General features: G+C 45.0%; 1 protein-coding gene across 1 annotated transcript; it reads right to left on the bottom strand.

Moving 5' to 3' along the window:
- Nucleotides 1-476: 476 nt before the first annotated feature.
- VIM (vimentin) lies at nt 477-7,530 on the bottom strand. The gene is made up of 9 exons (XM_033100780.1): nt 6,831-7,530; nt 6,104-6,164; nt 3,650-3,745; nt 3,401-3,562; nt 2,992-3,117; nt 2,429-2,649; nt 1,908-1,951; nt 1,414-1,502; nt 477-560 (listed from the first exon to the last, which is right to left on the bottom strand). The coding sequence occupies exons 1-9, from the start codon at nt 7,391-7,393 to the stop codon at nt 519-521; spliced, it is 1,404 nt and encodes a 467-aa protein (XP_032956671.1). The 5' UTR covers nt 7,394-7,530; the 3' UTR covers nt 477-518.
- Nucleotides 7,531-8,387: the final 857 nt, after the last annotated feature.

The following is an 8,387-nucleotide window of genomic DNA, read 5'->3' as shown; positions in this document are numbered from 1 at the left end:
TGAAGTCTACCTAAAATGATCAAATTAAGAACCATACCTCAAGGACAAATAAGTTTAATTTATAAGTTAACCTAAACTTGATTTCTGTGGCCAATTAACCAAAAAGACCAAAAAAAAAATATTTACCTAGAACATATAGCTTCATAAAATTTAGAGAAGTATATAGATATTATCAAATAAGTAAGACATCAACAGAGTTTTCCACAGATTTATTGAAGCAGAAACAAATTGGTCAGATACTGGTTGGAAAAAAGCAGTTTTAAAGGTATTCAAAAATACTTTTTAAAAAGTATTCTAGCACAAGGCTTCTTTGTAAACTAGATTATGTTGTAAACTTTTTTCTAAATCTTTTAGTTTAGGAGTGTTGGTTCTTAAGAACTAGAGCTTATTCCTATTCCAAATCTATCTTGCGCTCCTGAAAAACTGCAGAAAGGCACTTGAAAGCTGTTTCTTTAAGATACGGATTTCTTTTTTTCTTCTTGCTGGTAATACATTGCTGAATTGAGTGTGTGCAATTTTCATTCCAGATCATCATGATGCTGAGATGTTTCATTGATAACCTGTTAAAAAAATATTCAAATCAAACATACTACAACATGCTAAAGATTAAATTCCCCCATTAAGCATGATAAAGAAAAAACCTACAAATTATATGTAATTTATTGGGAAAGTCAGAGGGTTATTTTGGTTCTGCATGACCAGGGTTACAGGTGGGGGGACAGATAATATGTAAAATGAACTTCACCTATAAGCAAAATAAGTATCCAATGGAATATTATGACGTCAAGAAAAGAAAACTTTTTTAAAAAATAAAACTGTGTTTATGAAGAAGGATGTTATAATAATTCTACGCAAAAGTTTAAAAGCAACTAAGACATTACAATGTACATCAAGTACATTTTAAGTATGTGTGCAAGGGATGATTCCATGAAGACTACAATAAATTTCGGCCATTTCTTTCCCAGCATAGAGAGGTAACGAGAAACTACTTGATCATGTGGTCCTTGTACTATGTAACAGGGCCTAGGAATGTTTAGGTGATGGTCAATAGGGAAGGCCATGTGTCTAAGGATGAAAACACTCCTGATTACTGAGGTAGTCTAATGAAACGGTTCATAAAGCTAACCTAGGAAGTAACTGAAGGAAGCTGTACTCCCATTTTAAATTAAGGATCATAGAAAAACCACTAATGTTGGACTGAAGGAAGACTGCTATCTCACCTTCCCATCTAGGAGCCAAATACTTAGTTGGCTGCCAGCAGTGCTGAAAGAAGAGACCTATTCTCTTTCTAGCAGGCACGACTGAAACTGAAACCTCCCAAACTAGCTGGCTGTATCTGAGCTAGACTTATTGATTTAAAAGGATATCAATGCCTGTCTGAGATTACTCCAGTTTGGATTTAACGATACTAACCTGTCCATCTCTAGTTTCAACGGTCTTAATCAGAAGTGTCCTTTTTGAGTGGGTGTCAACGAGAGGGAGTGAATCCACCAGGTTGGTTTCTGAATAAAGAAAACAAAGGCCCCAAATGCATAAGAATGAAATTTTGAAAAGACAAGTAACTATTTTGGCCAAATAATTCTGATTTTTGTTCACAATTTTTGTTTACAGTTTAAAGCACTACTCCCAAAATAATTCTAAAGACTATTACCTATTTTAAAACTCGGGATCTAACATCACTGTTGCATCAGGATGAGATGGACTAGTGCCGTGTATACTCCATCAGGAGAAAGTAAAATGGAGTTTGCATAGAAGGTAAGACACTACTTGGGTTTGCAAATTATGGGTGTTTTATAGAATTTTCTCTTATACGGCATTTTTCAAGTATCATTTAAAAATGAGTGCTTTCTAAACAGAATGGTTTACAAGCTGCTGAAATTTTTCATAAAGAGCAACCAAATGCTTACCCCTCAGGTTCAGGGAAGAAAAGTTTGGCAGAGGCAGAGAAATCCTAAAAAAAAGATAAAGAAGAAGTAAAATTTTTGGAAAGCAACTCGGACAACAAGGAACCAATGTATATACTTCTTGTTTTCATCAAATAAGAAAATTTACTCTCGTAATTCATAAGTGAGGGATTTGCTTCAAAAGCGTTTCCCCGAGTGATCTCATTATTAGTACATTTAAATATTTTCCTCCAAGCATCCTCCCAACAGGCGCATGAGCTGGAGGCCTCCTAGGGTGGGAGGATTATCCTTGGCTTTCACCGAGAATCACAGGCTCAAATCCCAGTTCTGCTATTGATTAACCAACTAGGGCAAGTTACTCAATCTCTCTGAACTTAAGGCTCCTCCTTATTTATAAAAAGTGGTAAGCAGTTCCCTTGAAGAGATGTGCTAAAGATGAATAAAATAATGTTATGTATAGCGAGTGGCATACTACCTAGCTAATGACAGCTGTTAATTCACCCACTCAAATCCTTGTTCCATACCTGCTCTCCTCGCCTTCCAGCAGCTTCCTGTAGGTGGCGATCTCGATGTCCAGAGCCATCTTGACATTCAGCAGGTCCTGGTATTCACGAAGGTGACGAGCCATTTCTTCCTTCATGTTCTGAATCTCGTCCTGCAGGCGGCCGATAGTGTCTTGGTAGTTAGCAGCTTCAACAGCAAAGTTCTCTTCCATTTCCCGCATCTGGCGTTCCAGAGACTCGTTCTGCAGCAGGTGAGAAAGCCTTCCAATGTTCATTGCCAGAAAAACCCAGCTGTGCCCAGAACCCTTTACAGAACATTTGCAACCATTTCCATAAGTGGCCAGTGGTGAACACTCCAACTTCAGCTGGAGAATACAAGTACCACGTCCTTTCCTAGTGGAAGCAATAACCTATGTAAGCGAAAACCTTCAGATCTCAAGGTCTGGATCTGTCTCGACAAGTCATTTTCTTTTGATAGACATTTGTCTTCAACTGAACTTTTGTTCAGACGTCACCAGGAGTTTGGTCAATGGAACAGATCTAAGTGGGTTACTGTCCCTCTTTTACTGCAGTGTGATACTCACGGTTCCTTTAAGAGCGTCCACTTCGCAGGTGAGGGACTGCACCTGTCTCCGGTACTCATTTGACTCCTGCTTTGCCTGGCGCAGGGCATCATTGTTCCGGTTAGCAGCCTCGGACAGGTCAGCAAACTGTCAGAAAGAAATCAGAAATGTAGATCACCCAAACGACTCGATTCTGTCTGAGATTCTACCTTACCTGGACAAATGAGAAAGCGTAAAGATCGCAAACAAATAAGGCTATTATGGAGGCTGAGGAGTGCCGTGGTGAGGAGGCTATAGCAACAAACAAAACTTGAAGTTAAAGCCACCTTTCTGACGGTAGCTAAAGGGTATTTAGGAATCACAGACAGGTAGAGCGTTTGCAGAACAAAGTGCTTTTCTTTTGGTCTAGCCACATTAGCTTGTTTCATACCTTGGACTTGTACCATTCTTCAGCCTCCTGAAGATTCTTGGCAGCCACGCTTTCGTATTGCTGACGTACGTCGCGCAGGGCAGCCGTGAGGTCAGGCTTGGAAACATCCACATCAATTTGGACATGCTGTTCCTGAATCTGAGCCTGCAGCTCCCCGATTTCCTCAAGAAAGAACAGACAGAAGGTCAGCCATCCCAAGTATGGGAGTAGCTTCACCCATGTTCATTCATGAAAAGGGACTCCGCTTACCTCCTCATGCAGTTTCTTCAAAAAGACAATTTCTTCTTGCAAGGATTCCACTTTACGCTCAAGGTCAAGACGTGCCAAAGAAGCATTGTCAACATCCTATTTTGAAAAGAGAAAAGACAAGACATTGAAGATGCTAAAGTCTATGGCTTATTTAGTCATTTCAAATTAACCATCTGAGCTCATTGTATTTAGTATAAAAAGGGTGTTGACAAATTTTATGACTTTCGAGTAAGTTTGTAAATTACCCAGTGCTTAATATACTATGTTTTCTTCTCTTCATTAAAAAATTTGAATTGTGACCCACTGTGGTGTACTCAAGGTGACTAACAGACAATTTAAAAATAAATAAATGTATCCCACCATGGTAAACTGTACTCGGTAAATTACTACTGAATCCACATTATACCAGTGAAGTTTTTTTTTTTTTTTTTTTTTTTTTTTAATTTGGAAAATCAATGCCACAGCATTAAAAAAATTTTTTTTGAAATGTCATGGAATAATGCAATGCTAGGAGTTGACCAGATGTCACAACTTCATAAATGCATGAGTACATGTAGAACAGAAATTTGCACTTCAAATGTGTGTACCAAAGCTCTATTTCCAACCCCCTCTGCTCAAATCTCCTGAATTGGATCCTTACGATCCAAAGCAAATATGGAGTCATCTGGCATTCAAGTTACAAAGCTAGATTAATACTCCAATTCAGGATGGACACTGGCAAAGATGCAGATCAAGCAAATCATGAAAAGAAATGTAACTCTGAACTGTATTTTCTTTGCTTTCGCTGGTGAATTTTTTTCCTTTCTGAAACCCCTGCCTCATTCTACAGGGTGTGTCCATCCTTTTCACTTAGCACTGTGTCAATTCAGTTACTTAGTTTCAGAATGACTGATCAAAACTTTTGCATATAATGAAACTACTGTATATGTAGAATTCTTGCTACTTTGGCTCTCCTTCTGAGTTCCCACTGTGTTACAACTCAGATTTTATTTCCCCTCAAGGGAATATCATAAGGATTTTTATACCTCTGATCTTGTAAGCGGTTATCTTTGGAGTATAGTTTTATAGCCTTATCGTCTTAAAATGTTGATACTTCTTCTACCTTTATGGGAATGTAACTGAGGAATGGGTGATGATTTAAAAATAATGAGGCTTTGGAAAAATTCATTTTTGCTTGTTAGTAAGCCCTAAAAAAAAGATGTAAGAAATAACTTGCTAGCCTCTATTTTAAAAAGTATAATGTGACATTCTACTTCATTGAAGAGAATATGAGGAATGTTACTTAATCCCTAAACAGATCTTTTATACTAATACTGTTTTATGTTAACTCACTACCCTGAAAAACATTACAAATATGATGATCATAAATGCCCAATGACTAAAATGACCACACATTGCTGTGTTTAAATTATTTTGGCAAATGTATTTCTGCTTCAAATTGTTATTCAGCTATGCTGGGAACTCTTCCTGCTTTTGAATTCCAACTTTAAGTTTAAAAAAATCCTTTAAATCCATCTAACTTTGGAGCAAAAACAAACAAAAAAACAACACAAAAAACCCCTTTAATTAAAATTCCATTTTTCAGCCTTGGGGTTATTCTTTATTTATGGAGAGAAGTTAAAAAGTATTAAGACCTTTCCAAATGTGAGGCATGATTGTAGCTTTAAGAACTTTTCACATCACATACTTCACAAGTCTGGGCCAGATATTAGATAACGGATGTTAGCAAATACTTGTGTCCAATTAGAATTGTGCTTACATCATTACATATTCAATAAGAATGTAGCCTGTTGCAAAGCTTCTCTGGGAACACAAAGACTCCTATTATTTCTGTCCAGAGCCATCACACTAGCCAGAGTCTGTATCTACATTCCATAGTGAAGCCCAGAGAAACCATTAATACCTTTCAGCCAGAGGACAGATGGCTCCTTTTCACACTTATTAGACCACAAAATAGTTGTGCATAGCGATACTTCCATCTAATTTTAATGCCACAATAGAATTTGCAAAGGAGAAAACCTTGCTGGCTTCGTTCCAGTTAAGCTAACTTTCTTATCCTCCAACACGTTTTACATTTTTAACTACAGGGCAGAATTGCGCTTTTTGTGGCTTTGTAAAAAGTTAGCCAACTTGACTTCACAAACAGCAATCTCACTCAAACTGTAACTGTTGTAAATCAGATTATCAATGTGTTGCAAGAAATAAACGGAAAAAATATTTCTTTGGAAAAAATCTGGAAACAAAGTAAAAAGTTAAAGACTCTGTCCTTAAGAACAATCATCCTAGGGATTTTATCGAGGAAGCTCCAATCTGGGGTCTTTTTGCCACTAGGGGGCTTTGCGCACAGACGTGAAGTTTTGCACTCTTAGACTTGGGGTAACTTTTAGAATTGCGCGTGGCTTGGGTTGGTTGGGTGGGGTCCAGTGGCTGCGAATGGGAAGAGGATCTACAAACCTGTCTGAAAGACTGCAGGGTTCCCTCGGCATCCTCTCTCTGAAGCATCTCCTCCTGCAATCTGAAACAGTTGCACATTAACCAGAGGGGAACTGGGAAACCGCCAGGGGCGGGGCGGCCACACCCAACCACCAAGTCGCTGTGCAGCGAGACAATAGTTGCTGCGCCACCTCCGCGGGCACCCAGCGACTGCAGCTTTCGGAACTGTCACCCTCGACAAGTTTTAGCGGGACTTGGGTCGCAGAGTAGAAAAGCAATCACGGTGGTCGCAGGGACCTACCTGCAAGGCGAACGCCGTCACCCCGTCCCCGAGAAGCCTCTGCAACCCCTTTGTCTAGCTTCCGGCACAGTTTCTACCCCCCCCCACCCCCGCCTCAGGGCTGGCAGTCCGCCAGAAGGGGCCAGGAAACTTTCTAAGAGTTTGAACGAACTGCGCTCATCGTTTGCAAGGGCCTTCAACTAACAACTGGCACTTTCAAAAAAAAATGCAACCTGAAACGGGCGTTCTTAAGCAATGAGTGGGTGTAGAGGGGAACTGCAAAGTCTGGGTTCCGGGCCGGGCTGAGCCATCGCAGCCACATCCCCGCTTCGCTGCTATCCCCCCTCCCCCCCCCACCCCCCGCTGCCGCCGCCCCGGTTACATCCCCAAGGGCGTGGCAGCTCCTCTTGGGGGGGGGCGCGAACCCCTCTCCCTCCCTCCCGCGGCCCCGCGTGGGCGTCGCCTTACTTCTCCCGGAGCCGCATAACGTCCTCGGCCAGGTTGTCGCGCTCCACCTCGACGCGGGCCTTGTCGTTGGTGAGCTGGTCCACCTGCCGGCGCAGCTCCCGCATCTCCTCCTCGTAGAGGTCCCCCAGTCGCGACTTGCCCTGGCCCTTGAGCTGCTCGAGCTCGGCCAGCAGGATCTTGTTCTGTTGCTCCAGGAAGCGCACCTTGTCGATGTAGTTGGCGAAGCGGTCATTCAGCTCCTGCAACTCCACCTTCTCGTTCGTGCGGGTGTTCTTGAACTCGGTGTTGATGGCGTCGGCCAGCGAGAAGTCCACCGAGTCCTGCAGCAGCCGCAAGCCCGGGACACCGCTCCGCAGGCGGACCGCCGAGGAGCGCGTAGCGTACATACCGCCGGGGGCCGAGGCGTAGACGCTGCGGCTGGTGCTGGGGCGCAGAGCGCTGCCCAGACTGTAGCTGCGGGTGGACGAGGTCACGTAGCTCCGGCTGGAGCTCGGCCGGCTGGCGGTGCCGGGGCCGCCGAACATCCTGCGGTAGGAGGACGAGGACATGGACCTGGTGGACATGGCTGCGGAGGGTGGCAATGGGCTGGGTGGCTGTGGCGGCGCGGACTGGCTCCGGGCAGAGGCGAGCAAGGGCGCGGTGGGTGTGGGCGGTGGGAACGCTGCTGCGTCTCTGGCGCGGAGACCCTGGAGCGAGAGTGGCAGAGGACGGGACCCCGCCGAGGGCGCAGTTTTTATAACGTTGATGGTAAAGGGTCCCCTCCCACCTCCATCCGGAGTTCGCCAGCCAATGGGGACCCGGCGAGTAGCGGGAAGGGTGGGAGGGGGTTGGGGCGTGGGCACTTTGGAGTCTTCCTCCTCCCTGCTCCTCGGCTCTCGCGACTGAGCATGGTCCCGTTACTTCTTGGCTGGGCAGGGACTTTTGGGGGCTTTCCTGATGATGGCCTGAGCTCTGCTCACCCCTGGGTGCTGAAAAAGGCGGGGTCGCACGTTGGTGGGGGAACGCACCCAAGACTGGATCAAAGGGGTCCCGGGCACCTCGCCAAAGAGGCGTGGGAGGAGGCGCGCAATTGGGAGGGGCGGGTGGCTACAAGAGCGGTCGGGGAGCGGGTGGGTGCGGAGACGCACCGGCAAAGGAGTAGGAAGAGGGGGAGTAAGGGATCCAGCAGATTGGAAGGCGTGGTAACAGAAACAAAGAGCGCCTGAGATTGGAGCGCGAGGTGGGGGGCGCACAGCCCAGGACGCAGGGCTCGGGCCCCGGTGCCGCCTCGCGTGTTGGGCTTGGAAAGGGATCGCTCTGGCCCGCATCTCTTTTTACCCTTTCGCCTTAGGGTTCCTGTTCAGGGACGTGACGGGCTTGGTCCGGCTTTGGACCGCGTGAGCTTCGAGGCGGCGACCCCAGGGAGTGGGGTGGGGTCGTTGAGTCACTGGCAGTGAGTCACTGTGCTCTCTGCCTGCCTAGGTTGAGGGCTCCTAGCGGTTTGCGGGAACCGTTAGACGGGATTGACTCAGGTCTCCCCGGGCCCCGCGCGCACTGGTTTTCCAAGTTTTACCCAAC

Source organism: Rhinolophus ferrumequinum, assembly GCF_004115265.2.
Source record: "Rhinolophus ferrumequinum isolate MPI-CBG mRhiFer1 chromosome 5 unlocalized genomic scaffold, mRhiFer1_v1.p scaffold_110_arrow_ctg1, whole genome shotgun sequence".
Taxonomy (NCBI): domain Eukaryota; kingdom Metazoa; phylum Chordata; class Mammalia; order Chiroptera; family Rhinolophidae; genus Rhinolophus; species Rhinolophus ferrumequinum.
Note: the sequence above shows the minus strand (reverse complement) of the source record. Positions and strands in the feature narration are given on the sequence as shown.